The sequence below is a fragment of the Sebastes fasciatus genome, chromosome 4 (genome assembly GCF_043250625.1).
Source record: "Sebastes fasciatus isolate fSebFas1 chromosome 4, fSebFas1.pri, whole genome shotgun sequence".
Lineage (NCBI taxonomy): Eukaryota > Metazoa > Chordata > Actinopteri > Perciformes > Sebastidae > Sebastes > Sebastes fasciatus.
The window spans coordinates 11,992,127-12,016,434 of record NC_133798.1 but is presented as its reverse complement, the minus strand read 5'-3'; the positions used below and the strand labels follow the sequence as shown (position 1 = coordinate 12,016,434).

Sequence of the window (24,308 nt, the reverse complement as noted above, 5' to 3'; positions counted from 1 at the left end):
GGATGTTTTGCATGAGTCTGGCCTGGAATTCCCAAAAAATATAACGCAGTGAGAAGAGAAAATCAGTCCAGTTTAAAGGAACAGTGTGTAACATTTTGGGCAATCTAGCAGAAATGGAATAAAATACTCACAACACTTCATATCTACATAGGGAGCGGGTCCTCTTCACAGAGTCTACCGTGTTTCTACAGTAGCTCAGAACGGACAAACCAAACACTGGCTCTAGAGAGAGCTTTTCACATTTTACGTTACCTGAAGGCCACCGTAGTTCTCCAACATGCTTGTGAAACTGCGGTAACGTGAGCCGCATTGTGCAAAACCGTGGTACCACCAGCCGCTGTCTTGACTTCCGTTGCTCCTAAAGTAGTGTTATTATGGTAAGGATGGTCTCTGAGCGAGGCTTTGCACTCGGCGACTCACGTTACCGCAGTCTTGGAAAGGGAGAAGTGAGCGTAGGGGTACTAAGCTGGTTGCAATCTGCAACCACATTAGATGTCGCCAAATCCTACACACTGTGCCTTTAAGTTGTGACAGAAACTCAAGTCAGCTTCATTTTGCCTTATTTCTGTCAGCGTTATCAGAGGACTGAACCACACATTCAGATTTCACCTGAGAAAACCTGCCGCACCCTGGATACCTGACTGTCACAATCAAGGACCACATTTCCCAAAATGCTCTTAACCCATGCAGCTCCGAGCCTATGTTCCTGACACATCCACGGCACAGACACATGACCTGAAAACTGGTGCTTCTTCCAGAAGAATCCACTCCAGAGGACAAAAAGAAATCAGTGTATTGGGTCAGCGACAGGCGGAAAGACCTACTTTAGGTTATAAATGCTAAAGGGAACACTCTCAGATGAGATCTGTGTCATGTACTGTAAAACCTCTGCTCTAATTTAGGCTAGCACAGCAGAGAGGGATCACCCTGCTTCCCCCCCTATATCTGATCACAATGTTCTGGTCTCCAACTGTGAGAAACTGAGGATACTGATAACGGTTTCCATACTGGTACAGGTACTCGCCTTGTTTGGGGGGGCCACGGGCGACTATTGAGACTTTTCCACCCACTGCGGGCTGCAAGATTGTGATAGGATTCTGCTGCCAGAGAGCCGTGTTTATCTCCAAAACAATTTACACATTCATTTTGAAGTTGGAAAGAGCATCTTGGGAAACAAACATCAATAACACACGACCACAGTAGCAGTAGAAAACGCCGAACCACGAAAGCAGCGGTACACTGATATGTCTAAACCTTTATAGACGCTTTGTCATTGTCACCATCTGTTCTACAGTCGCCGTGTAGTTGGAAACAGACATAGAGAGATAGGACAGGTATACCTGCAACTTTGTGGGCTCGAATCCAGCGGATGGCCCTCTCTGTCTGCCATCTTTCCTGCCATTTTTCACTATACGTCATCTAGAAAAGCCTCAACAGTATACGCTTGATGTTCACAAAGGTAGCTAATAAGAATTCACAGCGAGTCACACTACATCACCGGTTTACATCTTCTCTTTTTAGCCTACAGCGATCTGTAGAAAACAAAGTCAGTGCACAAAGCAAGTAAGAAGTGAAGAGCGGGAGGTGTCTGTATCCCGAGCAGAAGGCAGAGTGTGTGTTTTCATGAAAGTGTGTGTGTGTGTGTGTGTGTGTGTGTGTGCAGCTCAGAAGGCACAGCTCTCAGCCAAAAGACGTGTGAGTGTGTGTGACTAAAAAAAAAAAGGTAGCAGGTGTGTGTGTGTTGCCGATGGAGCAGCTGTAGGTGAGATACGTCCAGCAGCAGGACAAGGCACGAAGCATGAGTGAGAGTGTGTGTGTGACAGAGAGAGAGAAAACACAAACAATATGTCCAGATTCAGCCGCACGGACTCTTAAAGTGAGCCCAGCTCAACACTAAAGCATCCTGTAAAATCTGTTATGTGCAAAGTAGGATAAAAAACACTGAAAGCAGATAAAGTACAACGGTAATACATGATGTGGTTACACAATATCCTCCGAAGATAATACAATAATACACCAACAGAACGGATATCAGCATAGGAGGCACTTCACATGGCCTGCTGGGGGCGGTGTTGCGCCCCCGACACTCCTCACTCCTCTCAGCAGGAGCAATGGTAGAACTAAATCTCAAAAGAAAAAAACACTTAATAAGAGTGAGCTTCATGTGGTTAAATCCCGTAACTTTTAAGAACTCACTCAGAGGGATGTGCGTTCAACAATGAGCTCTGTTCCCACACAATACACAGGTGTTGTCACATGAAAGCAGTATCTGCTGCTGCAGCGGCACTCACGGTTCCTACACAGCTTCTATTCACAAATGCAGCTATCTTTAACCACTTTTCAGGGTGACAGATTAGGTTTTTTTTTAGCTCATGGTGTGGCACATTATGAGTCACTAAAACAACCCACCAACTCTGTCTGGGGGGAAATAAAGAGTGGTAAACTTTTAGCTGTACTAGTATAGTGTTCTCATAGTTTTAAAGGAGCATTAAAGGGGAACACAACCTAAATTAAGAATTCCAATATGTTTTTTTCCACGGCCTAGGGAAGTTCAATCAATATTTGTCAACATCAGCTACTCTCTGTGAAAGCCAGAAACCAGAGAAGTAAGTCTCAAACTTGTGATGTCATAGGGTATAAAATCTGGATACACTAAGACACTAAATGGGAGATGATTTCATGGACCCACATAATGTTTGTTTTCTTTTTTATACCCAAATGAGTTTTATTCTATTGCAGTGTTCTCAGTTGTGAAACAAAATGTTCCCATATACTCGGATCATTCCCCTGGGTGCTCTCAGTGTCACCTAGAACATTTCTCCCCATTCATTGTCTATGGAGAAGCTCCAAACTTTATACCCTATGACATCACAAATTTGAGTTTTAGCACTCTAGGTTTGGTATTTGAGAGAGAATTGTTCATGTTTACTAATATTTTTAGACTGTCTTAGACCATATATACTATATGTATATAGACATATTTTATATTGTAGAACAAAGCATTAAAATCTCAAACTTGTGTTAACCACAGACCTTATTTCAGGCATCTAACCAAAAACCCATTGACTTGGAGACGAGGGAACTGGAAGTGCTAAAATGCTATCTCATTTCCGGGGCTGCGGTCGAATAGTCCTTTTTGCTTAGGAAGGTTCCTAACGGAGTTAAATGACCCCGAAGTACCTAAGTAGAAGCCATGATAAGAGCTGTTCGAATCCTCCAAATGCTGAGGAAAGGAGCTTCAATGCTTCCTTTATTATCTCCTTTAGCAAAGGATACACTGGACCATCCTTTACCAAAGGGAAAGAGAGAATAACATCCCACAATTCCTTGCAGCAACAACATTTAAAGCGACGCACCATTCGGCCGTTCCGGATAACAAACGATATGCTTATCTTGCATATTATTTTCATACGCTCATACACTAATTGGGATTCATGTTTAATATGAGCGGAGAGTGACAACCAATTTGTTTCACTTTATTTTTAATTAATTATTTATTTCGAACATGTAACAAAATACCTCAGTAAAAACAAAACAAGAATAACAAATAAAATGATCAGTAACAATTAACAAATAATCTAAATAAATAAATATTACATGTCCAAAAAGAAGTTGGAAGAACAATATGATCCTACACCTTCTCCATAACTCGAACAATTAACTCAATATTTATCATATACTGTATTCCTTTGTTTATTTCATTCAAAGTGATATTTTTCACTGGTTGTCCACGTTAGGTCAGATAATCCTTTTTTATATATTGATGTAAAGTGTTACAGCAGCAGAAGGACCGGTGGTATCTCTCTTCACAGGTGAAGGAGCCTGTCATTGAAAGGCCTATTTAATAACGCACGGGGGGAAGCGGCGCCTTTTGTAGTCCATCTTCAGAACATTGTCGTTTCACCACGGCAGACTCACGTCACTAACATCCGCTGCCGTCGCATCATAATTACGGAGCCTGTAGTGAAAGTGCAGTCGGATTCTCTTAACACCGCGGTTGTCTTTTCCTAAGTCCTTCTGAATTCTCCTTCTCATCTTTCCTTGACCTCATGACGTGTGCCATCGAGGTCAAGGAAAAGTTGTTAGGAAAAGACGTTAGGACGTAATCTTTTTGACTTTTCAACCGCAGCCTGGGTTTTAGAACTCATTCCTGCACCACTCTATAAAGTAAGGTCTGGGAAGTCACTTTTAAAAGACAGACCTCTCGGCACAACATGAATTAACTGTAGCGTCATTAATACTGATCAACGATCATTCAAACCCATGGATACATACGTTAGTTTGGTGTAAAGGGGCAGTAGAAATACTTCTTATCGCACCTTGAAAGATCTGCGTAGGAACCCTGAGTGCTCTTCCCTATCTGCCACCAGCTGCTTCTTGATAAACACATCTCCAGCATCTTTGGAAGGATTTACAGCCTCAGGTAAATACTGTTATTTTCCTTCCTCTCTGTGGCACACATTTTCTGTTTTCCGACACCGCCTAGCAGCACTTCCATGACTGACATTTGTTTGTGCCTCTTAGTTAAAGATGTAAATAACCAACAATGGAGGCTATGACTGTGTAAATGGGCATTATTTGATACCAAATCATGAAAAAAACCAAAAAACATTAATGTGCCACCTGGGTGGAAAAGAAAATCTAATCCGAGCCAACAATATAAATCCAGCCAAAGTGTAAACTCAAAGCTAAACAGTACATAAAAACTAACAAATGAAATCTGCAGTCTGCAGGGGGATATGCCATCAATATGAAAATCAGAGCAGGAAGTGCAGTTTATGCGGTGCGGAGGTGAAGTCTAAGGCGTCTGGTGGCTCCAGACAGAGCTGGAGTATTAATTGGCTGAGCGGGGACCAGGGCTAGTGGTTAATGAAGCCCAGCTGCTGACAGGTTTTAGAATTCCCACATCCAGTCGGGTTTTCTTTCACCCCATCATGTGGGCCTTTATCTGGGGCGAAATGCTCCTGACAGTCTCCAACTCCACTGGGATACGGCAGTGAAGTCTGTGAAAAGGGAAAAGAAACAGAGCGAGGTCCCTTTTTCTCTCAGTCCTTTCAAAACCAAAGTGGTGAACCCAGTACTGTTTGTGTAGCACATAAACAACAGTGAACCGATGTCTTTTCATCCTTAAAAACACTGGAGCAAATGATGTTTCTCATGCTGCCTTTGTCACACTGCTTCTTCATGCCCCAGCTCTCCGCCTCCGATCCTCGCCTCCCAAATTAGACCCTGACAGACCACATGGGGATGAAACTCCGGTCCAGAAACCAGCGTGACTCCTTCCAAACATGAAATCCCAGGAGGCTGACTTTTGGCCTCATTAGAGTCTCACACAGTCACGCCAACTCGTCTCCCTGTCTGGGTGTGAATACTGACTGTAGCATGGCCTGTGGTCGCCGTGGTGTTTAAAACCAGGTTAGCTTGCTCTGCAGGAGCTGAAGCCCATGCTAGTGCTGCAGCGATCTGTCCGAGTCAGAAGTCTTGATTCCGTGAGTCTGCTGCAAGATGTCGAGGGCTTTGCATAAGCCCGTTAAAAACCCGGGAGGGTTTAGAGGACAGTCATACGATATAAACTCACAGCAATCACCTCGTCTTATAACCGAGCGTTTTACGACTCATCACAGTCAGACTGGGTCCTTGTAACGCTGTCTTGTGAGGCCACACTCACATAAAGTGGAGTTGTGACAATGAAAAGTGGCAATTGAGGTTTGGCCTCGTATAGAGCTCAAGGAAGTCCTGACCCAGGGTTCTGTACGAGATGGAAAATTAATCCTTGAGTCTCAAAATGTTCAACAGCACACTGGCTTCTGATATCTCCGCAGTTTGTGTCCATCTGGTCTGCAGGCATACAGTACAGAGCCTCGTGCTTAGACGGTGAAGAACTGGAAGTTTATGCACACTTTGTTACTGTCATCACTGACATCACACGGCCGTAGAACAATAGTCCGCTCGATGCTGACGGTGCCGTTTCTGTGGCCCTTTTCAGTACGCAGCATACTGTATTTTTGTTAATGGATGACACTCATCCAAGGTGAGATCTTTCCCTCTCTGGCTCTCTGTACACAGTCAAAGTCGATATTAGTGGTTCTTGGTTTTCCTGCTGTCCAGCCTTCACTTGTTTTTCCACTCCTGAGTTGAAGCTGCCCCTGGAAAAGAGATCTGTGGTGTTGCAACCTTGAAAACTACTAAGAGTCGATTACTCTATTGTCAAATTTAAAGGCTCAACTCCCACTTTTAGGTCCTAAGTGAGCAGATTTACATTTGAATCTACGTGTTCCCTGCTCTTGGTTCCTATAGAGTCAACGCCTTGTTCTCCAATCAGATCCTCCTCTGGTGGGCAGCCTCTCCAATATGAGGGAAAGTGAATAGAATAACATTGTTTGGCACCATTTCGTGACCTTTTCATCTCGCCTTCTCTAAGCATTTACTTCAAACTGGGAACCCAAACTGGTACAGGTAAGTGAAAGCGAGGATATCTAACACGTTCTAAGCAGCAGCCTCTATAGTGTCTGCTGCCGTACCGGCGTCGGAACATTAGATGCACAGGGTGGTTTGCTGGTTATTTCCCGGGGAATACAGTGATCTTGCCATCCTTGGCCAGCCGCTCGATGATCTGGGCTTCGTAGTCGGCGTCGTGGACGCCGGTCTTCCTGAACTCTCCGGAATAGCGGTTCTGCTCCCAGTAGTGGTGCCAGTTTCCTCGGCTGTCCGCCCCGAAACCAAACACATTCACCTAGAAGAGAGTTGAAGCGTGTTGGAAAGCAAGTGTGTGATTACAAATGTGTAGAGTTGTTCTGATACTCCAGTACAGCCTGAAATGTTGGATTGGGTATCGGCGAGTACGCGAGTCTATGCACCGATCCAATATTACGTTATCATTTATCAGCTCATTTACGCTACACAGTAACAACACCTTGTGTCATTTCCTACCCGATCCATCAACCCGTTCTCACTCCCAACTCGTCAAATACCGTTTGGTATGTGTCCCTTGGCATTGAAAAACCGATGCACGGAGGCACCCTTTAGCAACAGTATGCGATGAACCGGTCTTTCAACTAACTCCAATGTAAACCCACCCACGGCATTATTCAACGGTTGGAGTAAGTGACGTAGTATTAATAACGTGAGAGTACATTCAGGGCGGGCGCGTCAAACAAACACAAGACTTTCAACCAGGAGTCCTGTGTGAAACTAAATGTAACATTGACTTATTTTGTCACATCAGTCTTTAGTCACGTGACTCATCTGTATCGTCGGTCCTGTGAGTCACTAGTCAGTGAAGTTAACATCAACTACGACCGTTTCCTAACCCTAACTAAGTGGTTATGTTGCCTAAACCTAACTTCCTGTGAAATTTTGAAAGGACACTATACATGTAACAAGCGTATATTGACACACCGTACCCCGTGCGTCAGTCTCTGATCCGCACATCCTTCCCGATCGTTACTGCGCATGTGCAACTCTCAACAGAGAAGAAAAAGAACTGAGATGGCTCACCCGTTAGCTACTTCCATCATCAGCTCCGGAAAAAACGGATCGCTGCGTCCGAAATCGATGATGGAAGTAGCTAACAAGTGAGCCATCTCACTTCTTTTTCATCTCTGTTGAGTGTTGCACATGCGCATTACTGATCGGGCAGGTGTTAGCAGAGAGCGTAACGTTAGCCAGAGCTAGCAAAACGTCAGCAATTTGGCAATATTTTACACCGGAAAACCCTACAAGTAAAACAGTGACATGTTTCCAATGCACTGGTATCGGATCGGTACTCGGCATCAGCCGATACCCAAGTTCAGGTATCGGAATCGGTTTCAGGAAGGAAAAGATTTTATCGGAGCATCTCTACAAACGTCTATCTATTCATAATGAATATGAAGTGTAGTTTCAGCATGATGCAAGGATTGACAGTATGTGGTTTTGTGAAAGCAGAGAGAGAAAGAGAAAGAAACTGACCTCATCACAGACATGCAGGGCAAAGAACAGTACTAGCATGCCAGTGGAGGGGTAGCGCCCATGATGTCTGGTCCAACGGTCGTGGATGTATTTAAAGAAGGCTGGGTTGAAGATCTGGACCTGAGTGGTGGACAGAGACACAGAGGAAGGGAAATACTGTAATATATCGTCTACTTGCTGTATACATAACTAAGAAGCAAACCCAAACAGCTGCATGGAATATAAGAGAAGATTCTTTTTTTATACATTTGTTTTTAGGCATTGTCCCACAGGCTCATATCCAGAAAGATTCACAAAATGTGGATTTGTTCTTCCAAAGAACAAATCCCCATTTCCCAGTTCCCAGTTTATGTATAGTTAAACCCAAGTTCCTCTGAATTCAAATTTAAAGCTTTCACCCAGATTATTTATACATTAATACAGAAGAGATAACCTCGTGCAAATCATAGCCGCAGGATATTCAAAAGGTCCAACCGAACAAGAAAAGATTTTATAATACTCCCCGAGGTTGTGATTGAGTTTATTTATTTTCACGGATTAAAGAGCGAGCGGGAGATTATTTAAAACAAAGGGAAGGTTTATAATCTAACTGTAATCCCTCATCAACAATGGGGAGGGGATGATATAATTGCAGAAAAGCGGGGTCACTCTGTGTGTATGTGTGGCTGCATGTGTGTGTGTTGGTGTATTTTTGTGGCCAAAAGTAATTGCGATGGACGTTGAAAATACACACCTTGTCTTTATCTACACGGAGGAACTGCTTCACTGGAGCATAGGTGCTGAGAGAGAGAGAGAGAGAGAGAGAGAGAGAGAGAGAGACAGAGAGAGATTGATTAAACACATTTAATCATCACTTTATGTGATTGCTGCAGCTATGAATTCTGGATGATTGACGGCTGACAGACTGTTCCAGCCCAGCGACTCTCTGGCTTCTCACAACTATGTGTGTGTGTGTGTGTGTGTGTGTGGGTGTGTGTACGCCCCCAAACTGTACTTATGCGCATCTTTGTGCCTTAAAGTCAAACTGTGGATGCCAACATTTTAGTGTGTTAATTTTATGTTTGTGTGCACTCACATGTGTGTTAATCCATGCTTATGCTTATGCTTATGCATATGTATGTGTGTGTGTCTCTTCTTACAATCGAATCTGGCCGGTGGACAGAGCGCTGGTGATCCAGACAAGATCCAGCGTTTTGAAGGGAACCAGGACGAAGCTGACGTTGGCCGCCAGGTTCTTGGCGCTCTCCGGGTACATGAAGTGGTGAGTGGTGTGGCTGCCGGCGTCTTCTTCGTAGCCCACCGTGGGGGCCAGGTTTATCCTGGAAGCAAGGGAGGGACAACATAAGAGATGTACGTCTTCCTGTGGGCTTTGACTGTAGTCAAATAGGTGCCAAAATTGCTTCACAGGATCTAATTTCATGCTGACTCGATAGCTGCTTCTGAATGTTTTTGGAACCAACTTAAGTTGCGTTTAAAAGGATTAGTTCAACATTTTAGAAATGGCAGGATCATGGCTAAAGAGGACCGATTATGTTTTCATTCTTTTTCCCTTTCCTTTGTGTGTTATATAGTGTTTTGTGCATGTAAAAGTGCTGCAAAGTTACAAAGTCCAAAGTCCACGCCGATGGGGAGTTACCCTCCCCCACAGAAACACTGCTCCTGAAACACCTTGCTTGAAGTTCCGCCTTTTCTTCCGTAACGTGGTGATGTCACCAAGTAACACGTTTGCATAATACAACCTCAAAAAAAGTTAGATAGAGCGGAGTCCGAAGAGTTTGGTTCGGTTGACCAATTACAACAAGGGGCCAGCTGACCAATCGGAGCAGACTGGGCTTTTCGGGAGGGCAGGGCAGCAGCTCAAACAGAGCGTTTCAGACAGAGGGTGAAAAGAGGTGCTGCAGTACAGCCGGTATGAGAAAAGTAAAGTGTTTTTTGAACATTAAAGCGTGTAAACATGTTCTGGTAGAAATCCAAAATGCAAGTATGCACCTGAAAATAAGCATAATAGGTCCTCTTTAAACCTTAATTTTGCCATGTGGGGGCAGCTGTAAAAACTAAAGGTCCAGACACACCAAACCATCATTAATGAACTAGTGGCGACGAAGGTCCTACTGTGGTGTCGCCTGTGTCATGGCCAAATGGTTGCAAAGCCAACGGCCAACTACCCCGTACATTCTGCGTCTGCATGAGAGGAAATAATTATCCATACCAGTAGGTAGCGGTAGTCTGTATTCGTCATTCGAAAAGGGAAACCGGAAGACTGAGGACTCATTTGGAGTCGCGGGCCACCGTACAGATGCAAGTGCAATATTCACTCTTCTTTTAGCTCCGTTTTGGTCTCTTCCAACTTCCAAGTATGGCTCTTTAGCTGCCGAGCCCTCCACTATGTTCACCAGCTAGTCACTAAACTGTGTCTGTTGGGTGCTGAGCAGGTTGTGTTCAGTGGGTTTTTAGAGCTTTTTTTACTAAAAAGCTACCTGGAAACAGTGAGAGAGTGAGTGAACCAAAACAGTAAATTTATGGGCTGTAAAGCCAAAACAAGGAGCTGAAAGACAAGGTGACAATTCACTGTGGGTTTGTCACTACCAGCAAACCAGTTCACAGTGGTCGTAGTCGTTTCGTGTAAGTCTCATGACGAGGACTTTCCAGAAGCACATTTTATTTTTATATAATACAATAAGCATATTTCGTCCAGTGCAACCTCCAGTCAGACAGTCAGACAGTAACTGAACCACACCGCTTTGCTGTATTTACAGTAGTTGTGACTCACTGTCTGGAGGAGTGAGCTGTTTATGTAAACAGAAAGGGGCAACTGAAAAAAAAAAAAGGCCACAGAGTGCGCCTACACATATGTCAGTGAACAAAAAACAGATGTTTACTAAGATAGCGGGGGTGAAAAGGCAGCCAGACAGAAGGTGGGTGGTGGTGGTGGTAGAGTGGGATTGTTGTGGGCCAAGCTCATTATAAAAACAATGAGAATCAAACCTCCAGCGATGAGAAAGTGTAACAGGAGATGGAAGTTGGACGCTGCCCACGCAGGTCTACTGAGAGTGCAACGCTAATGGATGCTAATGCTAATGCGCGCAGAGACAAAAAATACTAGTCATTGCTGCGGAAGCTTTCATGCCGCGAGCACGTGGCCGCAACACACACACTGTGCTGCGGGAAACAACATATAGCTGTGTGTTCATGCCAACTGACAACAATCAGGCACTGTGATCCATCACTGCTGCACCGGGGGAATAGATTCAGATTTATGTGCCTCTCTGCACGGGTGTGTACGTGAGAGGCACAATCTATATGTTTCAGCTCACAGGACATAAAGCTCTCTGTGGTGACCTCACACCAGGTCAGGTGACCTCTCTGTCAACCAATCGGGGAGATGAATAGAGGACGGCAATAAACGGCAAGATTAAATATTGAATCAGAAACACACATTTGCTGTCTTTAGAAATACTTCTCCCTTTTGCACACACACACAATGTTGCATTGCCATTCCACCTGTCTCTCTCCTCCTCCTCCTCCTTTCTTCCCTTCCTCTATCAATCTTGCTCCATCTATTGCAGCCCTGCATCCGCTCTCTGGTCTCTAATCTATTGCATCCATCCCTCTCACCTCATGATGTAGTTGTGTCCGTCAATGGTCGCCCCATATCCGGCCCCGCGGAGGTTTCCGGAGTTCCCCACCACGGCGCAGCGCAGGCAGCGTCCTGGATCCCACGAGCCGTACGGCGACCTTCCGGGAATCACCTGCGAAAGAGACAGCCGTGATCGAATCAAGCTGACTGGATTGAAGCTACACGGGAAATGAAATAGCTCTGGAACAGCAGGAGACATAAAAACAAGCTAACCTGCAGCTCAGACCTGATTGTAAAAATACATCCTGCTCTGGGTGAATTCTTCATGAGACCCTCCATGAAATATACATGAAGCCCATCTGCCCTCAAGGAGCTGGACTGACATATCGAAACATACAGCCTCGTGTGAAAGCGCTGCATTGAGAGTCAAAATTAAAATGAAAAAAAAAAATTCCAAATACATTAAAACTGATGATCCCTACTGTCTAATAAAGACAATCTGTTCCCCTCAGCCTTTCCCCAAGAGTGTGAAGTAATGACTCCAAAGTACCAGGATAATGGAAAGATGAATTAATAATATAAAATACCTGAAACAACCTCAGCAACACCTGCTGGATGCTGTGCGGTTTAAACTGGGGCTGTAACATCTAGAGAGGAAGAAGAAGAGGAGGAGAAAGTATGGTTAGGATGTGTCGTTTCTCCTCTGCAGACAAATTGGATGTGACAACAGACTTTATATTTAGTTAGTTTCTGTGTGTATATGTGTATGCATGCACTCGCCAGCATTCATGTGTAAATAAGCAGGTGCTTGTCTTTGTCTGTGTGTGTGTGTGTGTGTGTGTGTGTTTAGGTAGCAGCAATGTGTCAGACTGACAGAGTGCAGTCAGACTGGGTGAGCGGTGGTCAGAGTAGCAGAGGCATCGCTGCCAACATGTCAAAAACAAGCTGAGTAAAAAAAAAAAAAAAACAGATGGCAGTGGAAGAAGGGATGGAAAATGTCAAAAAAGAAAGCAAGATGTGTGGGAGACTCCAAACATGTTGTCAACTTCTCACTCCCACCAAATGTTTTCTCCTTTCTTTCAGACTGCTTGTGTAAATAATCTGTTTATTACACCTAAAGAGACAGTGTGCTAAAGTTTCTTTGTATCTTTCCAGGCAAGTTTTCTTTTGACACTGTCCGTCAACAGCGAGATGTCCATGAGTTCTGCTCGGAGGAATAAACAATAGTGACAGCAGAGATGACAACACGCCTCTCCTGTCTGGCTGAACGACCAGAATAAATAGAGGATGGATTAAAAAAAAAGGTAAAAGTTATGTGTTGAATGTAAAGAGGGAAGGAGCGGGGAAAAAAACAGCAGGGAAGTTGAAAGGACAGAGGATTTAAATGGAGTTGAAAGAAGACGAAGAGGGGAGGAGGATAATACTGTAGGTGATTTTGCCCTTTAAGTACCTGAGTGTTAAAGACTTAATGGATAAGTAATACCATGAATGCAAAGCGTTTTCCTCTTTGGCTTTGAAAGTGGCCTTAATGCACTGTTGAATTTCATGTGTGAAAACATTAAATACCATGAAAGTGTTGAACTTGAAAAGTATCCATTACAATGTTAATAAGCCAGGGCACTTAAAGGTGCTAAATGCAAGATTGAGAACATTTCCATTGCCTCCGCACGGCTCTCAACATGGCGATAGCTGAGCCGGCAGATCATAACTAACAGCGCTAATAAGGAAAACAACGGCACCAGTGCTGACCGATGTTTTGATGCTGTAATCATGCTTATTGTTCATATTGGCCATTGAAAGATCCCTTCCTAATGCACTTCCAATGGAAGTAATGGGGGTCTAAATCCACCGTAGGTGATGCCAGCCTGACGAATGTCAATGAGTTAGTAGCCAATTTCATGATGGGCTTTACATCTCCAAATGAGCGGTGCCAGGTTTCCGATGCTGCTGCAGTATTGACCATTAATAACTTCACACTGCCATTGTCAGATCTGCATCTCGAAAATATTCTCATTTAAAATATTGCCCCCAAAATAAGATTCCACTCAAAAATGAAACATTATATTGATCTTTTATTGTGAAATGATGATAATGTCAAGTCAAGATTTTGTTTTGTCAAATTAAGTTAATTAAGTTATTTTTTTGGCTTACCACTTACAACATTTTTAGTTTCCTAAAGCACCCTAGTCACAGTCTGGACTGGGGTTTATTTAAGACTTTACACAACTCAGAGAGACTGTTTTTCTGTATTTACTTTAATAACCACTTTAATTAAGTGCCCTGGCTTATTAACATTGTAATGGATACTATTCAACCTGAAAACACGTTTATGGTATTTAACAGAGACTTGAAAAATTGTGACCTTCTCCTTTAAAGGTCCGGTGTGTAACATTTCGGGGGATCTATAATCAGAAATGGAATATATTATTAATAACTATGTTTTCATTAGTGTATAATCACCTGAAACTAAGAATCGTTGTGCTTTTCTTGCTTAGAATGAGCCGTTCATATCTACATAGGGAGCGGGTCCTCTTCAAGGAGTCTGCAATGTTGCTCAGCCATGTTTCTACAGTAGCCCAGAACGGACAAACCAAACACTCGCTTTAGAGAGAGCCTTTCACGTTTTTATGTTACCTGAAGGCCACCGTAGTTCTCAGACACGCTTGTGAAACTGCAGTCACGTGAGCCGCAGAGTGCAAAACCGTGGTACCGCAGGCTGACTTCCATTGCTCTTAAAGTAGTGTTAGTATGGTATGGTATGGTTTATTTTGGTAAGGATGGCCTCTGAGCGAGGCAAACGGTGTTACTATGGTTTTGCACTTGGCAGCTCACGTTACCACAATCTTAGAAAGTGAGGAGTGAGTGGAGGGGCATTCAGTCGGTTGCAATCTGCAACCACACCACTATATGCTGCCAAATCTTACATACTGTCCCTTTAACATCAGTGCTTTCTAATACAGACACCAGTCACTTTAGGTTGACAGTGCTTGTGTTCTAAGAGACATGAAACATTGTGAAGCCGTATGTTAACAGTCGAGAGTAAAAAAATGCTTTATTCTGCTGCTAAGTGTGTCTTTTGGGGGGTGGGGGGGTTATGGATAGTTTTGAACTGCCACATTGTGGGATGTAAAGAGAATGACTACACATACTACACAAAGACAAAGAGAAGTTGTACGATTAAAAAAGAAAAAAGAAAAATCTTGTTCCAATTTTAGCATCTGCCAAACCACACAGGCAAATGTGCATTCATGCGTGTAAAGACAAAGCCAGCACCTGCACACACAGAAGAAAAAAATCCCCCAAAACACAAAAGTTCCATCAGGATATTGGCAGCCGCTGCTCCTCTACATAACCATCTTCTCCTTAACTGTCTTTCTCCCTCTCTCCCACACAGCAATCTTCATTTTCCCACTCCTTTGTCGCCACTTCCTTTTCACCCACCATCGGCCTTAATTCGCTTTTCCCAACACAGATCTCATTCGCTTACATTTTCATTCACGCATCCTCTCCAGCGGTCTCCTTGCCCTCATGTCTAATTCCTTCTCTTTAATTTCCCTTGCTCCCTCTTTGTTTCTCCTCCTCCTCTTGTCTTTCTTCTTCTCTTCGTCTCTCTGGGACGCCTGTGCACCACGCTGCTCATCAGTGCTGATCAGAGACAACTAAATCTTTCTTTCACTCCACTTTACTCTCTCTCACTTTTTTTTCTGGTGCCATTACCTCTTTGCATTTTTCTCTTTCCCTCCTCCCCTCTCTGGGTTTCCATCCTCCTTGATCCCTCCATTCTTTGCCTTCTTCTGCCTCTGTCTCCCTGCATGATGCCAGAGCCAGCTTGGCACGCTGCACTGCTGTTGTTCAGGGGCTTCTAATTTTTGGCAGATTTTTTTGGCAGCCATGCCAAATGCCGTCTTGCTTCCTTCCTCTCAGCTGTCCTCTGACTCCTAAAGTAAAAGCTTCCTGGCACCTACTTTCAAGTAAATACCACTTTTCTTTTTCCCTTACTATTAACCAATATTTCACATTGGCAGAACATTGCTACTTTCGGGAGCCATTGCACCAGCTGTTCCTAAGTTTTAACATGAGCATTAACTAAGTGGAGGTTTATGCATCACTAAATTAAAAAGGGGTTGTACCCATAGACTGTGTATATAGATGGGCGACTCGTCTTCACTTCCTCCCACTGTGGAAAAGTGAAGCCAAAATATCCCGGATACGGGAGCTGCTATCTTGAGATTTTGACGTCATTTGGAGCCAGAATCTTGGAAGTAGTGATCAAGGTCCCACCCACACAACCGCCCGAGCCAATCACGAGCCGAGCACGGCCGTGATTAGCACCACGGTAGCAGTTTGGCTAAAAAGACGACAACAACTAACCATAATATCAACCTCGGAACCCATCGGCTATCGGTCTGATGACGGATAAGCCTCTGGGGGCAAGGGGCCAGATTTCTGGGGCTGCTCCGGTGTAGCCAGCGGATATCCGGGCCAAGACTTCCTCTTTCGTGCGCTGCTCATTGTTTACAGTCCGATTAGCAACTTGAGATACAAGACTTGAGTTGGAGTTGAGAGACGATGTGTACGACGGATTGTTTCACAAGTAGCCAGTTTACAAGCTAATTTCAAACCTTTAAAAAGCTAAATCATTGTCAGACAATAGCCGTTGGGTTCTGAGATTGCATTTCGGCCAGTGCTTGCCGCCTCTTTTGATCTCCACACAGACTGTTTACCAGCATTCAACCAAAGTCTGCTCGGACATGATTGGTCAATACTACTCGGACTACAAATGGAAACCACAACGCTTCCAAAACCAAAATCTTGTCCCATTGCCTAGTTTATAGAGATTACTAAGAGAACTAAGGAAGAACTTAATGCACAACTCAGTTGAGAATTCCTGAATAGCTGGTGCAACCAAACCCTGGACTCAAATCAGCCATCTTTAGAAGCCAATGTCAAAGCCTCTTTTCAAGCCTTTTCTTCTGTTCAGCTCTCATTGTCATAAAGAAACTGCAAACCGGCAAAATTATTCATCGTAAATGACCTAGAGGGAGTTTTCCAAGTGAATCAAAGTGACGACCAAACTAAAACATCACTTAAGCCCTGCACAACAAATCATTCTTCAAAATGTTTCTTTCATTTAATGCTTGATTCCTTCCTCTCCTGAGGCAGGAGAGCACAATAGCACATTAGGCATATATATACTCCGATCTTGCACACACATTTTGTTTTCCTTCCTTCCTAACATTGGTTGATTGGATTTGGACTTGGATTAAAAACGAGTCATGATCCAAAAAAAAAGAAAGACAAGCAAGTAATTGAGTGGGGAGCACCTCGAGGTCTACGTCTCACTGTGCATCAGTGATGTCTGCCTCCTAAACTCTTTGCCAGGAAACAACCTCTTATTGTGTCTTCTGATTCCCAACAGAAAGAACTTACGCTCCCCATCACCTTGACATTATGGTGTCCAAAAATATAAGCCTATAAGCCAAATAAAGGCCTGGTAAATTCGTTTTAACGCAACTAATTTCTTGAACGCCTTAACGCAATTTGCAATTTTAAAGCTAGAGTGAAGGAACTGGCATCATATGAAACTAGAAAACCTAAGGAATCCATTGGTAACAACCATGTCATACTAGCTTGTCGTGAATAAGTCTAAATAATGCATGGCCTGGCATGGCCATTTTCACAGGGGTCCCTTGACATCTGACCTCAAGATATGTGAATGAAATTTGGTTCTATGGGTACCCACGAGTCTCCCCTTTACAGACATGCCCACTTTATAATAATCACATGCAGTTTGGGGCAAGTCATAGTCAAGTCAGCACACTGACACACTGACAGCTGTTGTTGCCTGTTGGGCTTATGATTTGAGCATATTTTTTTATGCTAAATGCAGTACCTGTGAGGGTTTCTGGACAATATTTGTCATTGTTTAGTGTTGCTAATTTCCAATTGATAAATATATACAGACATTTGCATTAAACAAGCACATTTGCCCACTCCCATGTTGATAAAAATATTAAATACTTGACAAATCTCCCTTTAAGGTACATTTTGAACAGATACAAAATGTACGATTAATCCCGATCAACTATGGACAATTGTGCGATTAATCCCAATTAAATATTTGAATCGGTTGACAGCCCTAGTTTATTCCTTTTAAAGTAGACGGGTACCATCCCTAAATGTGGTTGTTGGTCTTCCTAAATGTTGAAACCTTCCAGCAATGTTATCCATTTGTCCACAGCATTTCCAGGATATCCCAACATATTCCCACCTTTATCCCAGTTGAAAACCATGTAAAATATCTAAAACTTGTTAAAATCCTTCGGTCAAACCCACAAAAGCTTTGGAGTGACATGATGCATTCATGGCCAGCATTTGTTTGGAGGAACAGAAAAGTAAGAGTTGTATACAGTGTTATCAAGGCAACATGTGAGTGCCGGACAACTCCATGCAATTGGATGTCCTGTCTCTCCGACACAGAGTAATAGAAAAGGCATCCCTGACCTGACAAGAAAACACAAGGTCAAAAACAGACAGACACTGCTCTAATGGGTCTGCAGAGACCGGTATGTTTATCCTGCTTGGTGTAGCCGTGTACTGCTCTTCTGTTTGTTCTCTAGTTCCTTTCATAGTTTTAATCCACATGTTCTGTATTCTTCTTTCCCTGCCCTCATTCCTCCCTATTTCTCTGGTTTATTTGTAAATCTGTTCCATCCCTCACTCCCCTCTTTTGTTCTTTCACCACTCCCATTTTCATACCGTCCATGTTCTCTCTTTCTTTGCTTTGTTCCTGTATGCGATCTCCCCTCTTCTTTCCCTATCAAACCCCCTCTCTCCATCTTTTCTTCTTCTAATTTATTTCTCCTTCCTTCTCTACCAGTTCATCACCTCCCTGTTGCAGTGTGACCTATAATGACTTGGCAGCTGTTAGCCTGTGTTTGCAGTTTTCTGCCATTTCAGAGCTGGACTGAGGCTTCAGCTCTGAAATAGGACTCTAGACCGGCCACTGAAGGACATCGTACAACACTGGAGATAATCCGGGAAACACACACACAAACACGCTTTACACTTCGATTCAAGTGACCATACACGGACACAAAGACGAATACACACACTGAGAAGGGGTGTTAATACAAGTTGTCTTGAATTTAGTGCTTCCCGTCTCTCAGACATATTCATTTCAGTTTTTCAGACATTACTCAGTAGTGGTTTAAACCCAGTGACCAACCACGTAATGTTGACATATAACTGGCAGGGATACATGAGGAGCATGTAGTACTTGTAAGAGGGGATTGGTTGGCTCAATGACAAGGAAGGATGAGGAGGATGGAGAGGGATCGGCGATTATGATGCATTACTCCCCCTATGTTGGTGTCCTAATAAACTTATCTCCCACGTAACTGACTTCCAACCCCTCTGTGCTGTGTTTTTAATGATTAGGCAGGGATATTAAATCAGAAAAACAGTCTGCAGGTTCACTGTATGTCATTTACGCAAATGTATTGCAATGTGTCCTGTAAATGTTCAGTTTGGGAGTTTAATTCCAAATAGAGAAATGAAACCACTTGAACAAAATTTGTATCTAATGTGAAGTTAAAGCCCCCTTGTCTAGCATTGCTGTCTGTCTATGGCTCTCAGTGGTAGTATCAACAAGCATGAAATTGCAATAGCTGCAACCAAGTACGTGTGTGCAAATCCGAACAATCAAATTTTGGTCAAAGTATGTATTATGTTTTGGTGTCAAAATGCTTTTTTCCCAAGCCCTTCTAAAAATGTTTTACTGCATGACCTGACGTAGGTTTCTGCATGATGACGCTGCTACATGTAAAACACATATTTATACATCCTTATAGTCAGTGTATTAACGTCACATACAGTAACTTAGATGGCGGTCGGCACGCTCCCAGTTTGGTGAAGCACACAGGAGTAACGTTACCGGCACGGAAGTTAAGCAATGTACTGCTGTGTGGACGCCATGTTAGTTCGGATCCAAAAGTCATACAACACAAACAAACTAATCAATCGACGCAGTAATAGACCAGCAACTCACCCTGTTCTGCGAGGTGTGACGAGATGTTTTTGTGAATGGAGTCTGGTCTGGTCTTGAAGACCGTGATATAACGGCTTCAGTTCCCTGTTGGAAAGGACTGTCTCATGGAGAGGTACCTTTTTCTACTGCTCCAGTCCTTTCTGACGGGGAACTGAAGTTGTTATGTTGCTCTCTTCAAAGCCACCAGACTACATTCACAAAAGTAGTCATTTTACCTTGCAGAGCGCGGGAGTATACATACAACCCCACTTGGAAACAGGGGGAAACAGCTATCCTGGCTCTGTCCAACCCTAACCCCAAAATTTGCCAACCAGCACCGCTAAAGCGCACAAATGTTATATCTCATTTGTTCTGTGTAAAACCAACACGTGTTCATTTTAAGTGTGAATTAGTGAACTTTAGAGGCAGATTGTGTTATCTTCAGACAGAGACAGGCTAGCCGTTTTCCCCTGTTTCCAGTCTTTGTGCTAAGCTAAGCTAAGTAGCTGCTGGCTATACCTTCATATTTACTGTACAGACATGAGAGTGGCATTAATCTTTTCATCTAACTCTTGGAGAAAAAAATTTTTATTTTCCAAAATGTTGAACTATTCCTTCAACCAGTTGAATTATCACCCAAACTCTTGCATTTACACAGTTAACATTCACAGTAATTGTCACCGCACTTAATGTACTAATTGTGTCACAACTCTAGAAATGTAAATTTAAATGACATTGTTACTTACCACCCACCAGTAGTAGACATCAGAGGGCAGCTGGATGTTGTCTCGGGTCCAAACCGGTGAGATATCCGGGTCGTAGTTCTCATCGAACCAATCAGAAACGCCGGGGTCTCCGACGCAGCGTGGGCAGGCGCACGTCTTCTGCTGCGAGGTGTCCGCTGGCGACAGCCTGTGTGCGCCCACGTAGCTGGGCACTAGCTTCACCCGCCTCGACTCCTCCCACCCAGGCGGCTCCAGGTAGTTGAAGCCGACCCCCCCGCGGAGCGAGACGGAGAAGAAGAGCGAGGTGAGGAAGACGAGGACCAGGGAGCCGAGGAGAACCCAGACCCTGCGGGAACACCTCACCCTGCCTCCTTTCTCCGCCCCGCCTCCTGCCCCGGTACTACCTCCACCTCCTGCCGCCACCGCCGCCGCAGCCGCCGCCATCGTCCCTCCGCTCAGCCAGGGCCTGAGCTCCGGGAGTCTGGGGGCTCCCCTGGATGGACCCCCGCCCCAGGACCCCCAGCCCCAGCGCCTGTCCCGGTGCAGGGTGGAGGATGGGATGCGGCCCCCCCATGGCCATGCCCCAACCCCTAAGCCTGCCACTGTCACCAGCCCACCACCAACTCCCGCGCCGCCGCTGCTGCCTCCACACAACAACCACCAAGGCCCCGGTCAGCGTGATTGGGACGACCCCCTGACTAACACTTTGGATCACTCACTATATCAGACTAGCAAAAGCACACACACACACACTCTCTGACGGAGGACAATGTGTCAGAGTCAATTTGTCTCACAGTCAAGCTGTGCGCTCAGCGATGCTCCTACGCTTCCTCTGTCTCACACAGGATTCTCTCCCTCTCTCTCTCTCTTTCTCTCTTCACAGCTATGTGCTCGTCTCACACAGAAATGTCTCACCACACACACACACACACACACACACTCAGACACGCTGGAGTCGCAGCTGAATTACACACAGCTGTAGCCTGACCGCTTCATTTGCTTTCAATGAGAGGTGATCTCTCCTTCAGCTTCGATCTGCTTCCTCCACCTTTCTATGCTCTGTTCATTCCCTCCCTCTTTACTTTCTAACTTTCCCTTCCACTGTCTTTACGACCACCTCTCTCTCTCTCTCTTCCCTCCCTCTTTGTTTTTTTGGATTAACTGCTATGTCCATCTTCAGTGAAATCCATTGCACGGAGCGGACGGATGCAGCAGGTCCCTCTCGTTTGCTCTGCCATCTGTGTGAACGTTGAGCTCAGCTCTGGCGCTCTGCTTTCTCTCTTTCCCCCGTCTCTCTCGTTGCGCTGAAGCGACGTAGCCAAAGAAAGCTGGCAGACTAGTAGAGAGCAGCGGAGAGAGGGAGGGAAGATGGGAGGAGGAGGAGGAGGAGCGGTAGAAGGGAGGAGGTCTGGCCTGAAGGGTGTTCCATCACGTCTCTAGCCATCCTAGACCCAAAAAAAACACCTCTCTTCTTCCTCACTGCTCGGTTCCTCTCTTATCTGCCGTTTCATCAGTATTCTCTCCTTTGTTTGTTTTTTTACTCTTTTTGCTTTTCTCTTGAGGTTCACCTCGCCCAGTCTCTCTCCGTCTCAAGGTCTCTCCTCTCTGCTTTCAGTCCATTGTCTGCCTGTTTCACTGAGGCTTTGAGAGCTGCTTGGCGAATAGCAGTCAAGTTTAAAGTGCTCCTCTGCACACTTTCCTCAGACACAAAGTTTTAAAAAGTTGGGATAAAAAGCTTCAAATCTTTGTGATGAATGATGAAATCTTAATGCGATGAAAAAAAACACGCTAAGAGAGTAGCAGGAGATTTCATGACGCTGTTCCAATGAGAGTCACCTTCTGTAGATGAAGACTCTGCTGATATAGTATCTAGAAATCACACAAAAAAAGTCCAACAACTAATCAAGAAGTCCTTTTACTGCTCCACTCTGCAGCCATAAAGATGAAAAAACACAAAGATAAAGACAAAAATAACTTTGGGGCGAAGTAATCAAAGCATCACAAGCGGATTGTTCTTCCGATGGAAAGATTTTTATGATGACGGCTCACCCAGGGATGAAGAAAGGCGAAAGTGATGGACGGAGTGATGTGCAGAGGCTGCGATGAAAAAAAAAAAAAAAAAAAAGACAAAACCAATCAGCCCCAAATCTTATCTTCTCTCCAGCTGGCTTTGCGAGGGCGACGGAAGGAAGGGTGGGGGCATCATCTGTCCTGCATCGGAGCCTGTGTGTGTGTGTGTGTGTCTGTGTGTGAGCACGTCTTTGTGCCAGTGATTTAATGTGTGTATGGTGTTAAGCTAGGGTTGCACCACGTCTGCCAGCTGTGCTAATTTAATTGTGTTCTACAGCTGTGCCGGTGTGTGTGTGTGTTTGGCTGGCGGCGTAACTTTCATGAGGCTGGTGAGCTTGAGGTGACTGCTGCTTTGCTCTAATCTGCTAAACTGTAATCCGAGGGTAAGACCCCGGCAGTGCCCACTTTACGCCAGCTGTCTGCCCTGCCCGTGTTCACCTGATGCCAAATAAACACCTGCTTAACTCACCTGCACACACACGGTTGTCTTTCTGCTGCAATAACAACTACTTTTGATGTGTGTGTATGTGTGTGCGTGTGTGTGTACCCTGGACCCCTAAGGCACAAACCACTGCTCCCAGTAAAGTTATGGAGTTTTTTAGGTCATGATCAAATGTCTGTGTGTTTGTGTGTCGCTCAGGGATTTCTGGCCTGAAGTCTGGCTTCTTGTTCCGTGGAAATCCTGTAGAGACGGAGAGAGAAAGAGAGATAAAAGACAGAATTCCATTTACTGCCATCAGCCTCATTGACCATATCGACATCTTTAATCCTCCTCTCCTTTTCCACTTTGATCCCCTTCCTCTCCTTTTCATTCTTCTTCTCTCCCCTCCGTCTAATGGCACATTCACACCAGTTACATTTTTACGATTACATACAAAGTCAATGCAAAGAGACGAACAGACGCAAATTCACGCAGGGCGACGCAAATGACGCGAATGTTGTTGCTGAATCAGAAATGGAGGAAAAAGTATTGTAGCTGTCTGTGGGCATCCAGAGCTACGATAGTATATCATATTTGTACAGAGACCTGACGAAACTCTGTGTATAAATGTATGTGTATGAACCACAGGCTGTGTATGGTATAAACAACAACGTCGCAATGCCTAGATCACGTTGCGTTGAGTGTTAATGGAGCAGCTGCATAGCCCGGCACTAAACGATCCAAACTCCATTCAGAAAACAAACAATTTAAAAGTTGTTTGCTTGTCGTCTCACGGACAGACATGACAAAGCATGAATTCAGACTTTTTACAAATCGGCATCATTATGTAGTTATTTTGGCATCATTCTATCGGCATTCATGTCATTTTGGGTTCATACCGCAGTAACGGCGTGTAGCTTGATACAGTCACACATGTGATTACAGCTTGCGGAACCCAGACACGACGGCGTTTGGTTTTCCGATATATCTTTGACTTCCACAACATGTTATAAGCAGCAGCAGTTGTTATTTCTTCCATGGTTGATGGCGGAAATGGTGGAAAGAAAAGTTGTCGGTATCTGTGGAGACAAGCCGTCTAGCACAAATGAACACAAATGTTACCGGCAGGCGGTCCATAACCCGGCTCACCTCAAACTGTTTCTTTTTTCCCTGTTATTATTTGTCCCCAGCAGTCTACTGTTTCAACTGCATCTGTTCTTTTTACACATCTCTCTTTTCTTCCTCGCTCCTCTTGCTCAGTTTGTCTTTGACCGTGTCCATCACAAGGACAAACATGGAACAAGCTCCTGCTGTGTTTGTGTGTCCGCTGGTTGGTACAGAAGAAATTTCAAAATGTCACTACACTGAATTGGAAATGTTGACTGACAGGATACAGATTGAAAGAGTCGGGGCAGAATACTAAGCAGAGAAACAGACCTCCTGCCGCTGTGTTTATTGCTGCTCTACCAGATGATGGTGCATCTGTGGGGCATATTTGCTAAGCCCACGACAAACTGCCACCAGGTTGCGAAATGT

At 44.4% G+C, this 24,308-nt stretch overlaps 1 protein-coding gene across 1 annotated transcript in view; it reads right to left on the bottom strand.

The window, feature by feature from the left end:
* Nucleotides 1-1,631: 1,631 nt before the first annotated feature.
* st3gal2 (ST3 beta-galactoside alpha-2,3-sialyltransferase 2) overlaps nt 1,632-24,308 on the bottom strand; it is a 59,287-nt gene continuing 36,610 nt past the window's right edge. Inside the window, exons 2-8 of the mRNA XM_074631973.1 lie at nt 20,303-23,033; nt 12,115-12,174; nt 11,566-11,699; nt 9,090-9,269; nt 8,684-8,729; nt 7,951-8,070; nt 1,632-6,733 (exon numbers count right to left, since the gene is read on the bottom strand). Of these exons, the coding sequence (XP_074488074.1) occupies nt 6,560-6,733; nt 7,951-8,070; nt 8,684-8,729; nt 9,090-9,269; nt 11,566-11,699; nt 12,115-12,174; nt 20,303-20,725 (1,137 nt within the window). The 5' untranslated portion in view covers nt 20,726-23,033 and the 3' untranslated portion in view covers nt 1,632-6,559. The remainder of the gene's footprint in view (nt 6,734-7,950; nt 8,071-8,683; nt 8,730-9,089; nt 9,270-11,565; nt 11,700-12,114; nt 12,175-20,302; nt 23,034-24,308) is intronic.